Here is a 21,883-nt window from a genome sequence, read left to right on the forward strand (position 1 = left end):
ACTTAGTAGTTTATCACATGCTAAATTAAGATAGAAGTCGTTGCAGTTTTTCAATTCCTTGGGTGGGTTTTATAAAGACTCTAATATATGAGCTGATTATACTATATTTATACGTGTATAGACAAATGTGTGCTTACAAGGAAAAATAAGGCAACTGCTAGCAGAGCAAACGGAGGATTAACAGCAAAAACAAAAAAGCAAGGCCCAGGGTGAATCAGGGATGCTGTTATCTGATTGAGCTTTCCAGGCCAGAAAGATTTTTACTGACTGACAAGCAGGTTTTCCTAGTCCTCTTGAACATACATATAGAAGGCTATTTTGCTTATTCTTTTTTAAAAAAAAAATATACAAAAAATATAAAATAAAACACACACATGCCGGGCAGTGGTGGTTCACGCCTTTAATCCCAGTGCTCAGGAGGCAGAAGCAGAGGCAGACGGATCTCTGTGAGTTTGAGGCCAGCCTGGTCTACAAGAGTAGTTCCAGGACTGGCTCCAAAGCAACACAGAGAAACCCTGTCTTGAATAAAAACAAAAAACAAAAGCGCACACACATTATACACCCCTCTTTCCTTTCTCCAGTCCCTCCCATGCTCCCTACTCTCAAATTGATAGCTTTTCCCCCTCTGATTATTGTTACATACATATGTGTGTGCACAAATATATAAATACAACCTGCTGAATCCATTTTTGTTGTTTGTATGTATATGGTTTCAGGACTAACAACTTTGTACTGTAGAATCAATAAGGGAACAGTCACAGGAGACAATTTCTTATTCCTTCACACACAGTTTTAGTTTTAGAATTAAGAGCTTTTCAGACATCTGTCCCATAGCCATTCAGAAGGTGCTCACTCAGGAGGTGGTACTCATGCAGTTTTCAAAATCTACTTATAGTGGTGACAGTATTTTGAGAGGAAAGTAAGTGATAAAGTCACCATAGCTTGTGCGTCTATTTATCAATTATTTTATCTACCAAATAGATGCTTAAGAATTTGGAGTAGGTGGGCCTTCTATATGTTAGTTTCACTGGTTAATAAAGAAACTGCCTTGGCTTTTTGATAGGGCAGAATTCAGATAGGTGGAGTAGACTGAACAGAATGCTGGGACAAAGAAAGCAGAGTCAGGCAGATGCCATGATTCCCCTTCCCGAGATGGACGCTGGCTAGACTCATGCAGGTAAGCCACAACCTCATGGTGGCATACAGATTATTAGATATGGGTCAGTCAAGATGTGAGAGTTAGCCAATAAGAGGCTAGAACTAATGGGCCAGGCAATGTTTAAATGAATACAGTTTCTGTGTAATTATTTCGGGTGTAAACTAGCCGGGGAGCCGGCGGAAACGCAGCCCGCCACTCCTTTTGCAACAAGAATTTAATTAAGATGAGGCATAGACTAGTGGTTGAAAACTTGCCTGTGTATAAGGTTGGGTTGATCCCCAGCACTGGGAAGAAATGTGTGTGGCTGGAGGACGAGGCACAGGTACAACAAACAAGCAGGACATAGACAGGAGGACCAGGACACAGAGGGGAAGAGCAGGCACAGACAGACAGGAGGAGTGGGCACAGACAGGAGGAACAGGCACACATACAGAAGAAGAGGGATACGAACAAAAGCAATCTTTTTTAAAGTGACTGATATGAGACTATTTCAATTAGAAATGCGGCAGTCAAGAAAGGTCTCCTGAAAGAAGAGAATCTTTGGTATAGGCGTGTATTTCCAAAGTTAGGAACCATGAAGAATTTTAAAAAATATGACAGAAAGATGGAAATAATAAAGAGAAATTAACTTTAAAAGCATTCATTTCACAGAAAGTCTTCAATAATATCAACACCTAAAATGAGTGATAAATTCAACAAACCTGGAAATACTTGTGAAAAACAAAATTCAATTAAAAATAAAAAAAGAAAACAGTGAACATATGCTTCCTATACAAATATGACTTAGTTTCTTAGTTTCGAGATGCTGTCTAGTTGGAGGAGATATATAAAATATGTAATGTATTATGCAATAAATTAGGTGCCTTAAGCTTTGAGGAAGTTTTCCAAGAAAATATATCCAATTTGTATATTTCCAAGGAGTAAAAACAGGGAAGATGTTCCATAAGCAACAAAAATGTGGTAGTAGGGCCTGTAGGTGTACACAGGAAGGGCAAAAGGACCGGCATGTGCTGGAGCATACGGAATTAAGGTGGATGACAAGATCAGAGAGAGAGAGACTCTGGAGAAAATGATGAGGACTGCAGAATGAATAGACTAGAGTCTTCGTCAATGAGCAACTCATTTTTATGTAGTAAATGGACAGACTGATTCATGGTGGGCAAAAAAGCTGTGCAGCCATGGTGATTAGGTAAGAAATTATTAATATCCAATGATAACATCAAGATATGAACGGAAAAGATTTATTTTGGAGATTAATAACTAGTTATATATTCATTGTCAAGATAAACAGACAACAGAGGAGAAATAAGAAAACAGAGCTTTATAAACTGCAGGGTTTAGCCATGGCTATCAGGTAAACAGTGGAATTGTGAACTGAGAAGAGTATAACATAAAGGGAGACAAGCAAGCGTTTACAGGACATTTAGTACATTCCCAGAGCATATTAATGATGCATACACACATACTATCATTCCAAACGTGCTACACTGTGAGAAAGAATTTCAGTATGCAGGCAATGTAGCAATCTCTGGACCCAGAATGCCTGATTTTAGATCTTAGTTAAGTGGAACCTTAGTCCACATCTCAGTTTTCCATTAACAAAATGGAGATGCCAGTGTATCTCTCTCATAGGTTATTTTAAGGGTAAGTCAATCAATAGTGTTAAATATAAAGCATGGAACTGGATCTTCACCATAGCCTCTGAGCTCTAGGCTTCATTACCTTCCTTAAAGTCACTTTAGCATTCTAAACACGACAACCTAACTGTTTTAAAGCTCACAACTCTGTGGAAGGGTACTACAATTGTGAGGTGCATATAGGAGCATTTGCAGACACTACTGCTTTCTAGAAAGTGTGCCTTTGCTACCTAGAAACACTGTGCTGGTGAACTCTGAAAATGTAGCCTTTCTTGCTGTGAGAAAAACCATTAGGCTGGCTTCTTAGAAAACCCACTGTACACTACAGACGGGGAGCAACGCCAGCCTCCAGTTTTTCTCACCCAGGCTTGTGATTATAGACCACGGGAATCAATTAAAGAATTTTAACATGAACCCCCAATAACCAATAATCAAATTACTTTGGGTAAGAAGCCTGGGTCTGCTGACTAGGAAGAGCAGAGTTTGCAGAGGGTGGAACTGCTCCCTGGCTGATGGAAGAGAGTTGCTCTGGGGGCAGACTGTAGCTCTGGAGATGGCTCATCTGTGCACTCCCCGTAACCAGGTAGGTACCACTTTGAGCAGGTCCTGGATATACCTACAAAAGGTGATAAGGAAACATTCCATTACTCAATTTTAATGCCTATTTCAAACTTATTCAGCAGAGACATTCAGTTACAAAAATAGCAAACATTACTCCTTTAGAACTTCTTTTAAATGTTATTGTACCAGCTGGAATTTTATGAAAAACATTTTTTAGTAGACTGATGATTTTTTAATCTTTTTAAAAGTATATGTATGTTTTCAGAAATGTGTGTGTATGTATGAGTAGGTGGGAGCATGTGGAGGCTAAAGGCTGATGTCAGATGTCTTCCTGAACATTTTCCACCTTCTAACAGCTAGGGTCTCTCACTTGAACCCAAAACTCACCTAATTGGGTACTACAGCTAGACAGCTTGCTCTGGAGATCCCTTCTATATGTCCACATGCTGGGATTACAGGCAGGTTAGTATGTCCAGTTGGCATTTACAAGAGAGTTGGGAATCATCCAGTCTGACAAACACTTTACTCACTGAACCAACTTCCTATTACAAATTTTTATTTTTAAGTATTACATGAACAGATTTTAATTTCACATAGAAGCAGTAAAAAAATACATCTAATACTAAATTAATGATATAGTTTCCATGTTGGTCTTTCAAAAGGTCTTTTTAATTTCTATTCTGGTTTGTTTGGGAGTTGGGGGAGTATGGAGGTGGGAGGATCTAGGGAAGAAAAAACCATGATCAGAACTGCATGAAAAAGTTCTAATATATGAGAATCCCAACACTTTGGAAGTATACTTAAATCCATTGTTTTATAGCTCCAGACTGTATTTATAACTCACATTTTAGAAACTAATTTAATGAATAGAGAATATACTAACTTCTGACGATATGGGTTAAGAAATGCTCTTATAAAATCCAGAGAGTCTACTGTAAGTATTCAATTCTATAGGTTTAGAATGAAGCTACAAAGCAAAAATAAATGTCTGTAAGACAAATGGAGGGGCTGTGTCTAGACAAAAACAGGCAGGGGCTGGGGAGATGGCTCAGTGGTTAAGAGCACTAACTGCTCTTCCAGAGGACCCGGGTTCAATTCCTAGCAACCACATGGCAGCTCACAACTGTCTGTAATTCTAGTTCCAGGAGACCTACCACTCATGGCAAAACACTAATGTATGTAAAATATAAATAAATAAATATTTAAAAAAACAAAACAAAAAACAGGCAGCAGGCTAGGCTTGTTTGCCAATTCTTATATCTAAAAGCTGTTCTTTTTGTTGTTGTATTTAAATGTAAAGAGACAGAAGTTCCAATTTTTTTTTTTTTTTTCTGAAGAAGGTTGGTTGCAACCCTGACTGGCTTGGTACAGTCTAACTATGTGGTACAGGCTGGCCTTAGACATGCAAAATCCTCCTGCCTCTGCTTCATCCTGTATGTTGGGATTACAGTTATGTACTGTCATAAGCTCAGCCAACCTCTTTAGCAATTAGCTTACCAGTATGAGCCACCATGGCTCATTGAAATCTTAAACAGTTTGTCTTCAAACATTCTTTTAGTTACTGTTAAAGTCTATTTATATATTTGAATAGACATTCTACTGTCTACATTGTATAAAAATTGTTCTCATGTGCTAAGAAATTAACACAATCACCAGGAAATCACCCTCTATTTCATTAAATGTTACAGATATGCATCAGAATCCCAAAGGTCTCCATGATAAGCACAGCTAAACAAGTTCTCATGGCTACGTTTTATTATTCTTGTCTAATTATACCTAAAACTTACTTGATGGCCCAGGGGGCTCTTGAACAGTCTTGGGTAGGAAGAGGAAAAGGTGTTCCATGTTGAATGCATGTGGGATAATGGAAGGAGGAGCAGCTCCCCCATGAAAGCCGCTCTGAGTGTACACATAAATATTCTATTTTGTAGGTGTTCAACAGTTTCTCATTTTTCTCACACATTTAGGTACTCTTCTTACAGGTAAGTAAACATTCACTTTTTGTTTAAAACAATTTTTTTAGCCATTGGAAATGGTACATTTTACTTTGGGGGCTTTTATCAGTCTAACTAAAACATGACTGACATATAAAGGGCTGCATATATTTAGTGAATCCAACTTAATAAGCTGGAGATAATTATATAATACCCTTAAAAACATAATCATAATCTATGTCATAAACATATCCATAACTCAAGGTTGACTCTCAGCCTCTTGAATAAGAACACTTAACCAGGGCTGGAGAAATGGCTCAGTGGTCAAGAGTATTGGCTGTTCTTTTAGAGAATCCAGGTTCAATTCCCAGCACCCACATGACAGCTCACAACGGTCTGTAATCCAGATCCAAGTGATTCAACACCCTCAGACAAAATGTAAATGCAGGCAAAACACTAATGCACACAAAATAAAAACAAATCATAAAAAGAACACTTAACCTAAGTAGTTCAGTGTAAAAAACTGTAGACACTCAGAATATTAGATTTTTTTAAAAAATTATAGAAAAACTGAAGGTTTATTTTTTAATAATTTTTTATTTAGCTTTATTTTATATGCATTTGTGATTTATCTAGATGCTGAATCTCCTGGAGTTGGTGTTACAGACAGTTGTGAGCTGCCATATGGGTGCTGGGAATTGAACCGCCCTTTGGAAGAACAACCAGTGGTCTTTAACCACCAAGCCTGAAATTTTATAATATGAACCTAAACTTTAAAGGCTTTGATACTACAGGTCTAGGGCAGGATCAAAATACCTTTACTAAAAGAAAAAGCGTTGGGGGGGGGAAACTACTTAGTGGGTAATTTTGCTACTTATACCTGTACAAGAAAAAAAATTAAAAATGTACATATATATACACACACACACACTAGTATATTCAGCATTATATATTTGCGAATTTAAAAATTCTATTAACATTTTTATTGTAAACATTATGCTGAATAAATTACACATTTGGGGTTGGAGAGATGGCTCAGTGGTTAAAAGCATGTCCTGCTTCTAGTGAACCCAAGTTCAGTTCCCAGCACCCATATTAGACAACTCAAAATCATCTGTAAATCGAGCTACAGGGGAAACAACACCCTCTTCTGGCAAACAAGGGGCCCAGAACACACATGTGTTACACACACACACACACACACACACACACACACACACACACAATCATGCATTTTACAAAAACAGACATTCTAAATCATCTCAAGTATATTCAAGAATTTGCATAACACCCCTGGGTTTTACAAAACATACCTGGGAACCAGAAACACCAGATGACTGCATATAATACTGCTGATTCTGTAATTTTGCATACATAGAATACATTGGATCTTCATTCATTAATTTCGTATACAATGAGAGAGCTTCCATCACCTTCACATTTAGTTCTGAGAGTTCTGAATGTTTTCTGAAACATTACACAATAATTTGATTGCTAAAGGACACAATGTTCTAAATAGTGACTCTAAATACCACAGATGGGACAAAAAGACCCTTCTCCCTTGGCTCTCAGGTGACATAAAACATGTTCAGGTTAGGTCCCATGCTGGACTGTACCTGGAACTCTCTAGATTTCTTTATTTATCAACAGATGCAGACTGTGGGCTTTGGTAATGCCACTTTAGTAAGCACAATTATATAAAAAAGGAAGATGGAGAAGGCCTTGCTTTTCAAGAAAGGGCAAATGAGTCTAAATCCTCAAATCAAGGTGCGAACAAAAGAATGGGTCTTTAAAGTACTGTCTCTGTGTGTGGTGTACGTAACAGCTGTATGCACACACAGAAGCCTGAGACACATTGGGTTATCTTCTCTATGGCTCTCTACCTTTAGTTCTGAGACAGGATCTCTTACTGAACTTGAAGCTCATCTATGCACCTTGGCTGGCTGGGCAGGAGTCCTCAGGGATCTGCCTATCTGCACCTTACCTCTTCCTTCCTCTCCCCACCCTCACTGCCCCGGCTGGATTTATAGGCATGCACCACCATGTCCTGCTTTTTTATGTGGGCTTCAAGGACCAAACTTGGGTCCTTGTGGTTATGTGACAGGCAGTTTACCATGTGAGTCACCTTTGCAGGCTGGAACACCTTTATAAAATGGCAGTTTACTGAAATGGTTTCAGAGACAAAGATACACAACTTAAATACAGTACAAGTTCTTTACCTATCAATATCTTCCAGTTTTTCATCAATGAGAGGTCCCATCTGGTGACACATCGCTAAGATGGCAATTTTTGGAGGAATAAGAAAAGACAAGAAAAGAAAGTAAACTTCTGAAAAATGCTCATTAAAGAAATGAAAAGTTTAATGTGAAGTAATAAAAATATTAATTATCTCTGGTCAATAGAACCCAAAATTCATTTTCTTAAAGTATAATGGTGACAGTTTAAAAATACCGATTTCAAAAGTTTTTTTTTCATAAGACTTTAAAGTGCTGAACAAAATAATCTGTATAGCAAGGTTTGTGATTTCAACCCCTACTCAGGATTTAAACAGCACATAAAAGGTGAGACAGGCACAGGAAGAAGGTGTAATGCTTGTTTCTAAGATGACTCTCAAAAGCCATCTAGGAGCAATATAGTAAGATCTCTGGTACTTACTTACTCTTTGCTTGCAAGGTAGATAGAAAATGAGGTTTACCTTCTAGATGAAGTAGCTCTGGTAAGTCTGGCTGATTATCACTGGGATCTGTACTTTGCAACATCTGTAACAACTGGTCCATTTTATCCTAAAGAAATTAAATAGCTATTGTCAAAAGCAGCCAATCTCTATGAAACATTATGTTCTTACTTGATAACTTAATCACAGATAGAAAAGTTTTATTTTTATTCTCCAAGACAGGGTTTCTCTGGCTGTCCTGGAACTCACTTTGTAGACCAGGCTGGCCTCAACTTACAGAGATCCACCTGCCTCTGCCTCCAGAGTGCTGGGATTAAAGGCATGTGTGCCACCACCACCAACCTTCAGATAGAAATTTTTAGTTTATACTTAGGAATGTTAATTTCCTTTTCTGTGTTTAGCATCTTATATATTCCCTTTAGCACCCGCAAAATCAGACCCTTGTTTGCTATTAGTAGGCATTTTTTAAAATGTTCAAATGAGAACCGGACCATCCATTTAAACTTACAGGGTATAATTTCCCCAATCTTTTATACATATCATGTTCAAGAATTTCCCTCTGTTTTGGAGCAGCTGTAGCTTAGGCACACAAGAGTTGGAGCATCCCTCTCAAGACAGTCTGCTGTGACTAACAGCTCAGTCATGACGTCTCGCTGGCAGGGAGTGTGACAGCTGCTCCACAGGCAGAGCTCAGCCTTTCACAGCTGCTCCTCTAAGTGGAGCTCTAAGGATTTTATCTGTTCTCTTTCTATCAACTTTCAGTTTGTCATAAAAGAAGAAATAAAGCTTGTAGCTTATTCTTTTTTGTGTGTGGAAAAAGATAGATAATATCCCAAACCACTTACTTGGCTCCATTTCAGAACCCTTTAGTACTTAGGGACTGAAGAAACTAAAAAAGGCAGTTGTATAAACAGACCCGTGCATTATACAAGAGATATGTTTTAATTTACCGAAGTCTATGGAAACTATTACAAACTCTTTTCACTCAAATTCCTATATAGTGAGGCTATTACACGTAGGTACACGCAGCTAATAATTTAAAGACTACAAGTTCTACGTAAAACTCAAGCACAGACTGTTTGAGAGATGAATTGTTAGACTGGAAGTAGAGGAAAGCTCTTGTTAAGTCAAATGAATTCTGTATTTTAAAATGGATATCCTTTCAAGATAAAAGATTCATGTTCATCTTCTATTAATACAACATGGTTTCTATATGAGCCACAACTGAGTACTCAGACATTTCTTTCTGTAATGCAATCTGGCCAAGCAGAATGTTCCCTAACCCAGTGGATTCCTCAGTACTTAGCACTCGTTCACACTCTTCTTTCTCTCAAAGAGAAAGCAGCAGCACTACCATTTAGACCAGGCTGGAGATGGGGCTCAGTAGATCACTTGCCAGTCATGTACAAGACTGGCTTCCGGCCCCCAAGGATCATAAAGACAAACAATAGTTTTTAAAACAGTAATTTCAAATTGATCGTTTTTCTTTGACTCATTGTATTTCTGCTCACTACCTCTTACAAAATTTTATCTAATAAATAATATCTAGAAAACTATATAATACTTCTTTAAAATAAAAGTATGTATATAAACTGGCAATAGTCTGTGAAATTCATCTATAGGCATTAATGATTTCTACTAGTATATAATGGGCTGAAATAACAAAGTTCAAATTTAAAATAATCAAATGAGCCAGGATTCAAGGTCATTCATATTTACACTGTTACAGGTGAAAATAATGGGAAGAGTACCACTGAGTTATTGCTATCTTCTATTATACCTGAGTGTTATAACAGGAATGCTAAGTAGCTTACTAAAAATTATTTTTAGGGGCTGAAGAGAAGACTCAACATTTGAGAACACTAGCAGCTCTTTCAGAGGAGCCACATTTGATTCTCAGCACCCATATGGCAGCCTGCAACTATCTAGTATTCCAGTTCCAGGAAAACCCAATGCTTCCTTCTGGCCTCTGTGGGCACCTCACATCTAAGTCGTTGGTGCAAAGACATAAATCTGGGCAAAATACCCACAGATGTGAAGTAAAATAAAATTTTAAAAATTGCATTTAATAATCTATTAGCTAGTAATTCACTGTGCTCTGTTCATCATTTTTGTTGTTGTTACAAAAATGTGTGAAACCATCTGAATTGTCATCACCACCATCGATATTTGGAAATGCTGCTAGAAATTAATGCACCACAGTAAGGCTCAACATGGGCATAGGATGAGGCTTTCATCTGTATAGTAGAGAAAGAAACTTTAAAGGAAGAGAAAGAAAATGGAAAATAATGGCAGAAAGTGCTCTCAAGTACATCAACCTCTAATACAAGAAACTAACAAAAGAAAATGAAGTTCTGAAGAGTGTTCTACACTGATCTATACCAGGGGCCAGATAGCAAACATGAGGACTATACGATCTCTTCAGTAACTTCAGCACAAAGGCAGTCAGAAAATACATATGTAGGTATGTATGTAATACAACTACATAAGAATGTCATTATATTTCAAATTTGGTCTGCTGGGGACAGCATCTTGTATGACTTGCTAATTCCATCATTTAATACCATTTACTAAGTTAATTCAATACAATGTTGATATTACTATTCAAAACAATTAATACTATTAATAGCTTTGAATATAAAAATATAACTGCAGAGGCTGAAAAGATGGCTCAGTGACAGAGAACGGTTGCTTTTCCAGGGGACCAAAGTTCAATTTCCAGCACTCACATGGCAGCTGACAACTATCTGCAAGTCTTGTTCTAAGGAGACAGAAACTGTCTTCTGGCCTTCACAGGCACATGATGCTCAGATTTACACATAAGCAAAAAACATCCATACATATAAAAATGATAAATTTAAAAAATACACAGCTACAAACATGATTCACGATAAAAATGTAGTAATAGCAAAGATTTCTATGCAGCTTAGGAAATTATGACATATTAATTTAATTCCGAGGATGCCAAGTTTGGGTTGGAGACAAAGCCCAGAGGTAGAGGGCTGGCCTTACAAGAAAAAGCCCTAGGCTCAATCCTAGCACTGTAAGACAAACACATACACCAACAAGTTAACCTGACTCCAAAAACTACTGTTAGAGTTACAACTAATTGTATTTTCAAATACAACCACTGAAAATAATTAGACAACTTCATTCGAAAACCAGCAAGTTTGTTTTATTCTTTAAATGACAGTAAGTGTTCCATAGTCTGTAATGTACAAGCAATTTTAATGACTGTTGCGTATCTGAAAAAGCAGGTATTCTCTTTCAAAAACAGACATCATTTTCAGTAAAACATGTATTTGTCTTCTTAAGTAAAATGCTGACTAGAAGTGGTACACTAACCAGAGCAGTTGACCAATGTTCAATTATATTTCAGAGGGGTAAAGAATGTATTATGTTTGATTACTTCCCACTTCTCATAAAACAGACTGAAAACTGAAGAAAATAATTTATAAATTTAGTAGTTGAAACTGACTTCAAACTCAGGAAATCTTGTTTCACAGACATTTCCTTAAGGTAGAATTTTAATTTTATAGCATTTATTTATTTTTACGTTTGTTTGTTTATTTTAATACTGACTTCTTTAAGTTATTTATGTGTATTATTTAGTAACATTTCCTCAGAGGTGGTTTGCAATTCTTTCTTCAAACTTTGTAGAATTCCTCTTCATTCTATCAAATGATTGTTTCGAAATACTGAAATTCTAAACATTCTTTTGAGTGAGGTAACCCAGACACAGAAAGACAATTATCACATGTACTCACTCATAGGTGGCTTTTAAACATAAAGCAAAGAAAACCAGCCTACAAACCACAAGCCCAGAGAACTTAGACAGTCAAGCGGACTCTAAGAGAGACTTACATAGATCTAATCTACATGGGAAGTAGAAAGTAGAAAAAGACAAGGTTTCCTGAGTAAATTGGGAGCATGGGAACCTTGCGAGAGGTCTGAAGGGGGAGGGGAGAGGAAGGGAGGAAAGCAGAGAAAAATGTAGAGCTCAATCAAAAAGGAAAAAAAAAAGACATCAAACAAAAAAAATATTGTAACTGTGGTATGCCTTTTTAACTTTCTTAATAAAAATAATAAATGTAAACAAAGCTTGTACCTACATGATGACTCAGAACTATATTCCCAGCAGCTGGGAGGCTGAGCCAGGAAGACTGCTTTGAGATCACCGGTAGCCTGGACTACACAATGAGTTTTGGAGAAACCTGAGTTACAGAGTTGTTCTATCTCAAAAAAAGGAGTTTAAATATATATGTAGCTGCATGTTAAATTTTAAAATGTGTACCCAAAATACTTTAATTAAGTGTTAAAAGATTTGATTCTTTAAAGTAAGGTAATATAATTTAATTTTCCCACATTTGGGTTTACTTGCTTCCTTGGAAATAATCCCTAAAAACTCCCTTAACAAATGATCTAATAAAAGAAAATTGGCAACTTAAAAAAAAAGATACAGAAATTCTAGAGTTTAGTATGATCCCATGTGCTTATTTTTACTGCTATTGTCTATGTTTTGGGCAACATATCTAGAGAAACCAATCATCATCCAGGCTAAATCAAGATGAATTTTCTTGTGTTTTCTTCTGCGATTTTTAACTTCAGATCTTACGCTGAAGTCTTTTATCCATTATAAGCTAAGTTTTTAATAAAGTATAAGGTAAAGTATAGTTTCAGTAATATTACAATAAAAATAACATAAAATAAAAAAGCAGGTATTCTTACAGAACATCAACAAAACTATAAATCTCCCTTCTGTTCAACAATTTCACAGTATCTATTAACATGAAAAACACATAGATCCTTCAGTTTGGAAGTTCCATTCCTGAATATCTAAGCTAAGAAAAGCAAATTAAATGCTAACAACAAAACAAAAAAAAACATTGCTATATACTGTTTGTGATAGCAATTAAAATTGGAAACTGCCTAAGTTTCCAATAATCAAATACATCAATATAAATCCAATCTATAAAATACTAAACAGAAATTTACATTCAATCTTACATTATTCCCCTTCTATAGCACTGAGATCAATTCAGAGTTTCACACAAGCTACATAAATGTTCAGCTACTGAACTATATCATCAACCCTTAGCAGGATAAATAACAAGATCTTAGGAAGGTAAAAATAGAACCGAAAAAGTTGTAACAACATTATACACTTTGTATATACTGTTAACATTTTCAGAACAAGAAAACAAGTAATCCAGCTTCTATACAAAGAGTTCATCACTGTTAACAAGAAAATCACTCACCTCATCGATAAAGGCTGGTTCTGGTTCTGGCTCTATTGTCTCTACTTGAACATCATCACTGAATTGCACCGTCTTCTTCTCTGTTTTTACTTGAAAAAAAAACATAAAAATTATATTCTCCTTAAAATAAATCTAAAAGTTTAAGTCCTAATAGAGAATATGAACTTTAGAGACTCAATATAAGGTAGAGCTGAACTGAAGATGTCCTAGAACATGACAAAACACTATTTGATAAAACTGTCTAAATTTTCTACTTTTTTCTTGCAAAGATCTTTGTTTCCTATAAGCAATCTTACTAAAAATAAGTTATGCTTCTGAAATAAAAAATACCTACTTCAGGATTCAATAAATTGCTACAAAAATAAAGCTTAATATTGGCATAAATATATTCTGTAATCTAAAACAATTCTTTTAAAATGACCTGACAATTCAAAAGAAAAATTTTTTTGATAGCAACACCACATTCCTAAACTAATGAACTGGAAAATCATGTATGTCCTCTGGCACGGCACTGGGCTATCTACCCAGAGAGTAACATCAAGGCCAGTGAAGAACCACAAAAGCAGCCTCAGCAGAAATCTGCACTGGCCAGCACATAAGTCCGATTTTCTACAATCACTGTACTCAAAAGAGAAACATGGTAAACAACTGGCCTTAAACAGATTTCTCTTGCTCACCAAAGCAATCTTCATCTTCAAATAACACCAAAAAGTATAGACAGTTCTAGAGAATGATTATCTTCTCTGGATTTTTGGTCCTTGCATCAATTAGGTAAATAAGACATGAAAATGTCAGGAATAAAAATGAAAAGCGAGATGTCACAGTAGGAGGAACTATGGACAGAAATAATTATTCATTACACGACTCAAAGGGCTTAATGGAGTATTAATTTGCTCTGACGAATTTCCAAAACAATCCTATATGGTATACTTACTTATAATAAAGTGGTTTAAAAAGATTAGAATCTCTCGCACAAAAGAAAACTATCAATTGGAAAGGCCGGACTTGAATGTCAATTGGTCTTGTCTTTTAACTTCCTACTGCAATCTGGCCTGTGACTTGCCTGTAAAAAGTTGTTGTTGTCATGTACACAGGCTTTGGGATTGCCTGTTTAATTGGAAATGTAAGGAACATGTTCATTCCATTCAAGTCACCATAAAGCCAAATTCTACATATCAAAAAACAGAACACAAGTGGCTGACTCATTTTCCCATGGGGAAAGAGACATCTGTTACAGACATACTGCTTGTTATCCACTATTATCAAGTAGAAAGCTGGGACAACTCCGCATTCACTGGCTCTCACCCAAAAGAAAACACATGACAGACTTCACAGAACTGATAATGCATAAGTTTGCAGTTCCTTTTCTCATAGAAACTGATACCAAATATATATGATATACAAAATATGAATGTTATTTACATATATAATGGCATATTTTCACAATAACTGTCTCCAAAATAAAATAACATGAGTATCTATGTGACAGATCAAGTGAATTTGGGTTCTACTTCCTATAAAAGACTGATGCTACAGGGATCCTAGCACGTTTTCTAAATCTGAGGTCTATTACTACATTACATAGATTCCTAGCCTCCTGTTTCTCTTATATTATCCAAAGTAAAACATACAAGAATTAGAAAATTCACAGTAACAGTTGCATATTAACATGAAAGATAAAGATGAAACAGCTACATAGCAAGCATGAGTGAGATCTAGGCTCTCATTCTGAAAACACACACACACACACACACACACACACACACACACACACACACAAAACACAAAACACAAAACCCAACAGATACCTACAGCTGATCAGACTATTAAAAAAGACATACCACGCAAGGTCATTCAAATAGGCTTTTTAATGCTTTTTTTTTAAAAAAAAAGTTAGACAGACATGCCTGTCTGTGTTTCAGAGTATGTGCATGTAAGTGCAGGTACGTGAGAATGGCAGAGGCATTGGAACCCCTGGAGCTCAAAGTTAAAGGTAGTTTTAAGTCACTCAATGTGAGTCCTGGGAAATGAACTTGGATCCTCTGACCCCCCAGCCAATCTCTCCAGTCCCCAAGTTTATGCACTTCTGAGTTCCAATGATTATTTTAGCTCTAGCAAGTGTGTTAAAGGACTTTAAGATCTGACTCCTCAAAAGTAAAAAGACAAGTCAGTAGCTATGAGAGAAAACCATTTTATTAAAGATCTATAATTTCTGACTTGCTGTTAAAGACTTTTCTTCATTCCTAACACATCTATCTGCTATGTAGTTTATGGCAAATACATAGAACAAAAACTGGCAAATATAGTGCTTTAACTCTTAGAATGTTTCGGATATGGATTTTTATTTTATTTATTTGCTTTTAGAGACAAGGTGTCATGTAGCTCAGGGTGGCCTTCACTTCACTATATAGCAGTTACTCCTCCACATACTGGGACTGCAGGAGAATTGAGATTACAAGCATGCACCACCACCATATGTAGCTTGGAATTTTATTATTTAAAACACCCAGAGGCAAAAATATTTAAGTCATTTGCCTCTAAAGCTGATTTTACTCAACTTTCATCAAGAAGACAATGGATTACCTATCATCCATCCACAGAGGAAAAAGTACTTACTCATTTCTGGTTCAGCAGTGAGATCTGCAGTCACAAAATTAGAAGGAAAAAGCCCTATGCCTTGATGGGTTTCACCTTTCCACCAGTTGGGATCACTAAGACAAAAAAAGAATGCTTTACCATGAGACCTATTTCTGTAAGACTTTACTGTTCATAGTATTTAACTTGCATTATCACCAACTGAAACCCAATTCAATCATCAATCTAATAAAGAAGATAGAAGTCTATATTCACAAACAGGAAGCAAACAGTTTCAATGGCATCATCAATTAGTGTGAGGTTCTGATACAAAGAGAAAATAAACCCCACCAACAGAAGTTTTTGAAGCCACAGTTCTTTCCCCCAGAAGGTCAGTAAATTCTCTGAGAATCTAATAAAAAACTATGAACTCTCCCCCAAAAAGAGATCATTAGGCTTAAGATCATCAATGTCAGGCAGTACCTTGAGCTTCAACATAAGAGCTCTTTCTAGTAAGATGTGGACATGGACTCTTGGGCCACATCTCCACCCCTACACCACTACTCTTCCATGCATACACTAATAGGGACTGTTTTCTTCTTCCAACCTGACACATACAAAAGATGATGCCACGTGCAGTACAAAACCTGAAACAGAACTGTCTCCAGTGCTCACTATACAGAAAGTCAGCAAGTGTGCAATAAATCCTTTTCCCAAAGAATGAATGATGCGATTCCAGCTAAACAGCTCTAAATTTACCTTATTTTGGCTTCTTCATGAAAATACTAAAATATACTGAATGTCTGTCTTCCTAAAATTCACATGCTGAAATCAGAAGGGGTATCTTTGGAAAGTGATTAATTCATGATGGATCTGTAACCTTATAAAAAAAGATTCCCAATTGTTTCTTTGCTTGTTCTGCCACATACGATACCACAGTGAACACACAGCTATGTCTGAAACTGAAAGAAAGGGCCCAAACTATGTGCCAAATCTGACAGATCTTGGACTCTTCAATCTCAGAACTAAGAGAAATAAATCTCTTTTGTTTAATGGTATTTGGCAACACTAAAGACTAAAGCAATGAAAACTTGAAAAACTTATGCTGTGCAGCTCTTCCCCCATGACACAAGCATAAAACTATTATATTACATGGATCTACAGTTCTATATGGATACTAGCAATAGATCATGTACTTCCTTCAAATCAATCCACCCTATTTTCTGAAACTTTAATCTTTTATAAGATTTAACAATTTAAATTACTAAATGGAACAAAAAATAAACAAAAAAATAACAGGTTTCCCAAACAATTTAAGTAACATAAATGAGGCAAAAATTACACTACAAAATAAATCAATATAGTATGAGTCAAGCCTGTTAACCATCATCTAAAACATCTAGTCAATATTTTATGTTTGGTAATTAATTATACTCAATAAAAAATTATTAAAATAAGGGTTTATACAATATATTTTCTCAAGCATTTAATGTATAAGTAACCATTACCTGTCATCAAGAACTGTAATAAGTTCTCCAGCTTTAAAAGTAAGTTCATTATCCTCAGCAGCTTCAAAGTCATATACAGCACGAACTTTTCTACCTTCATGCTGGTGGTCAGTTAGGAGGTTAGATGTGCTTGGATACAAAGAGGAAAGGGTGGCTGACTGCTGTCTTTGCTCTTTGAGAGACAACTCAATTGCTATAAAACAATGAGATTTTATGAATATAGCCAATAATACACTGAAAGTATCATTTTTCAATAGTGAACAGGAGACTAGTGCTTATCCTCATACAATAACAAATCATTAGACACTATATACATTTACCCATCACTGAAGTAAAAATAACTTTAAAATTTTGACATTTTTATTGAAAAATTACAATTTAAGTAACTCTGAATAATAAAAAGACAAACTTCATTTAAAAAGTAAAGCAGCTCTGCTTCATCTGAAGCCATTTCCTTAATCTATAAATTGCTATGAAATGCTATTCAGCCAGAGACCTATCTTTTTCACTTCCTTCCAGGACTTACAAACCACACCCACCTTTTGCTAAATCTTCTTCTTCCTTTTTGTTAGCCACAGTGCCAGGGTCTTTGGCTACCAGAGCTGGGCTTGCTTTCGCTTGTTCGGCAGCCTAACATACATGTAAAAGTAAAGACAAGGAGTGAGAGTCATTCGCAAATAGTCTATGGATACCTAACCTAAAACCTTGTAACACCCTCCTCATTAGTCTACTACAGAATTCTCAAGAAGACAGACAACCAGTCTGGAAGGCCTTCCACTTGAAAGAGAAAGGAACATCAGAAATGGGAAAATGAAAAGCAACAGGACAGGTTGATAAACCATCTGCATTTTCTCAGATTAATATAAAGACGATAAACTAAAAACAATGTGCAGGTCAGAAAAGAAACAAAATATTTTATAATTTTAGAAGAATTTCAGAACTAGAAGAGAGGTCAGTTAGGAGAGGAAAGCAAGGAAATACTTTAAAAATAAACACTCTGTAGCCCTAGCTGTCCTGGAACTCACTCTGTAGAGCTGACTTGTCTTGAACTCACAGAGATCCTCTTGCCTTTGCCTCCCGAGTGCTGGGATTAAATGTGTGTGCAACAACCATTGCCCAGCCAAATAAAATCTTAAAACCGCATTTTATAAACAAGAATACAAGCAACTTCAATAGAGTGTCATGCTGACAATTATATCATAAACAAGACAATGTTTAGATAGGTATGTGCTAATTTACATGTCTGGAATTAGAAGCTTCTAAGCTTCATGGCCTTTTAGGCTATCCATTCACTCAATGCAGATCAGAATGTAGATTATTTTGCAAGTTCCCAGAAGGTAATAGTGGTTCCTGAGCAGACTACACACGGCAACTTCTACACCCATGGTCCATATTGGCTTCTATTTATAATGTTCCACTTGGTTCACTGTGCTCCATCACTGTTTTTTGTCCCTACTAAGTTCCAACTCGATAGTAAGTAGCTAACAAATCACTTTCTCAAAGAAAACATTCCTAAATCCTTACTTAAACATTCTTTGTGACCTCTAGTACTTAAACAAGGATTTGGGACAAGGTAATATAAAATGGGTGATATAAGCTGAATGCCGGGTGTGGTGGCACATGCTTTTAGTCCTAACACTCAGGAGGCAGAGGCAGAGGCAGAGTCTATGTGAGTTTGAGGCCAGACTGATCTACAGAGCGAGTTCCAGGACAGCCAAGGTTACACTGAGAAACCTTGCCTTGAAAAACAAACAAACAATCATAAGTTGAAGAATCAGGCAAACATAAGATTGACATTTACCATACTTTCTAGTCACATGATATCAGGTGTTTCTAGCCATATGACACCTTGATGCCTTAGCTCTGCAATAAAGTAAGGATATAAGAATATCTCATGGGTGCATTACAACAAATTTAGAGGCCCAGGTTAGCATGTATAGCTTCGAAAATCAGATGAGAGGAGGTTCGATCTGAGTTCAAAGCAGAAGTATGACATTTATATCAAGGGGTTCACCATAATGTATATAGAGGTGATTCATATGAAAACTTCAAGAGATGTTGAGACAGGGAGTAAACAATATAGCACTAACTTGATTACAAATCAATAAAGAAATCACTGCAATCAATTAAGAAAAGTGGAATAAGAATTTTTCACATTATCACATGTACAGTACTCAGAACAATAGCTGATACACAGCAAGGGGCAGTAAATCTCAGTTTCTAGTATAACTGAGTTTCTGCCAGATGCCTAGGCAGTTTTTCCGAGTTTCATATATTCATTTAAACACAACTTTAGCCACTCTTAATTCTGACCCATATCATCTACATAGACTCTTAGATTCTGTTGTGACTAGTATACGTGTCTACAAGTTAAAAGTGTACTTGGTCAGACAGTCTTTATCATTTCTATACATTTTTTCATTATTTGCTGACTTAAAACACACAAGCTGCTATTTTATACTCTTTTGATGAAATCATCTACCAATTCTGAGGGAAGTACAGGAAGAAGTCATATGAAGAAGCACGTTTCTAAACTGTGTGCTCTGCAGCTATCAAGAGGGGCATTAACCAGCCGAGACACTCATCATTAACTAGTCAGCATGGTAGCAGTTTTAGTGGTCTACTACTATGTCAAGACCTAACAGGACTGTGCAGCATGAATCAAGTGTGAAATATGATTTCCACAACATGTTTACATCATTTTCTTCTGTCTTTGAATAAAAAAATTAGATAAATCTTTATATCTTCAGAAGCTTTTATTAAGTCTGCTGATAAAAATCTAGCCTCATGAAACTGCAGCAAGGACTTCAGTAGCTAAGTAGATTTAAATCTAGAGCAGACTCTGCAGTTGGACCTGTATCATTTGCTTTTCATTAAACAGTTTTATAATTTCTAATGACAAGCTTTTAAGAAATAATTTACTTTCTATGCAATTTTCTATAGCTGAAAGATAATAATTAGAATAAAAATGTTTTTGCATGCATTTATATAAAAAGTTTTAAGTCTTCCACATCTGAAATAATGTGAACAAGAGAATAATGTAATTTCTATACCAATCATTAATAAATGCTCTTGGCAGTGACCACTACACTTCTTGCCCCATGAAGCCTGATCTAAACAAGTGCATCTAGTAAATGCTATCAGAAAGCAGGCAAGAACAGATAGTGGGAAAAAAAAACCAACAACAATGAACTGAATTATCTAGTGATGTCTTTTCTGCAGCCACTCTCAGAATCAGTTCTCTCATTTGCAAACGAAGGGATTACATTAGAGGACCCCTGAAGCTGCTCTCGCAACTAACATTCTAGACTAATGAACGAGGCTCCACGTGAAATACATCACTACCATTTCCTTCTTTTACAAGGGCAAATCCATCTATGGACTCAGAAGTGTTTGCATTTGCACTGAAGGCTGTGGTCTAGAGTAGTGCTTCTCAACTCCCTGTGCACAGTGAAAAGCACCCAGGGATCTTATTAAATGGAGACAATGAGTCCACAGGTGTGGAGGGACACCTCAGAGGCTGGAGTCCTGATAATCTCCCAGGAAATCGTGATAATGATGGTCAATGAATCACATTTGGAGCAATAGAAAATGCAATTCTACTAAGTTGTAGTGATATTTTATTTCTATTTTAATAAATAAAGTTTGCATAAAGATCAGAGAGTTAAAAAATAGCCACACTGGTTGGCCATATATACCAGCCAGTGGTGGCACACACCTTTAATCCCAATAGTCACACTAGTTAGCTACACAAGACGGGTGGTGGTGGTGTAATCACAGCACTAGAGAGGAATATAAGACAGGAGAAGACAGGTCTCAGCTCAGTTTCATTCTGAAGATTCCTCGAGGTAGGATGGCCATTTCAGTCTGAGGTAGAGGTAAGAGCCAGCAGCTGGCTGCTTGCTTCTCTGGTTGAACCCCAATATTTTTCTCCGGGTTTTTATTAATTGTACTACACTAAGTCAGCTCTGTATCTCTCCAGTGCAGCTACTTTTTGATAGACATTGTTTCTGCTACCAAGGAATTTATAGTACCTTGGATTGTTTTGTATAAAAATCATTAATTTTAAAATTTCAAGATTATTAACAAAATCCAGCTATCAATTATGAATGAATATTAAGACATATCAACATAAACTTAATTTTAAAAACTAGTTTATTAGGCAAAAAGAAAATAATCCACTTGCTTCTTTTCTCTCCTGGATATTTCTCTTGGTCTTCTCATCTAAAGTGCACTCAAATAAAATGAAAATGCCTTGTGAAGAAAATCTAGATAAGTCTAGACAAAAGTATAGAATTGATCCTGAATGTGGTCAACAGTCAGAAGGTAAACTCTTCACAGAAGGGATTGTTTGCTTTATGGTTTCACATAACTTGTTAGAATTTGCTTCAATCCATAGAGCAGGAAAAGAGAATATACAAAATTACTATGCACACACCCTTAAGGACTGGCTACCTAGAATAAAAAAGACATATAAAAGATGTCCCTTAACTTTTTAACTGTATGACACAAATCAGAAACACACTGCATTACACAGAAAGTTGTGTGTGCCAAAGGAAATCTACCCCTGCGCCAATG

General features: G+C 36.3%; 1 protein-coding gene across 1 annotated transcript in view; it reads right to left on the bottom strand.

Moving 5' to 3' along the window:
* The window catches only part of Stam (signal transducing adaptor molecule), a 52,200-nt gene that overhangs the window by 4,846 nt on the left and 25,471 nt on the right, over positions 1-21,883 (bottom strand). The window contains exons 6-13 of the mRNA XM_048460670.3: positions 17,845-17,935; positions 17,306-17,498; positions 15,840-15,934; positions 13,224-13,312; positions 7,987-8,074; positions 7,511-7,565; positions 6,605-6,758; positions 3,237-3,412 (exon numbers count right to left, since the gene is read on the bottom strand). Of these exons, the coding sequence (XP_048316627.3) occupies positions 3,237-3,412; positions 6,605-6,758; positions 7,511-7,565; positions 7,987-8,074; positions 13,224-13,312; positions 15,840-15,934; positions 17,306-17,498; positions 17,845-17,935 (941 nt within the window). The remainder of the gene's footprint in view (positions 1-3,236; positions 3,413-6,604; positions 6,759-7,510; positions 7,566-7,986; positions 8,075-13,223; positions 13,313-15,839; positions 15,935-17,305; positions 17,499-17,844; positions 17,936-21,883) is intronic.

Source organism: Myodes glareolus, chromosome 14, assembly GCF_982192425.1.
Source record: "Myodes glareolus chromosome 14, mMyoGla1.1, whole genome shotgun sequence".
Classification (NCBI taxonomy): Eukaryota; Metazoa; Chordata; class Mammalia; order Rodentia; family Cricetidae; genus Myodes; species Myodes glareolus.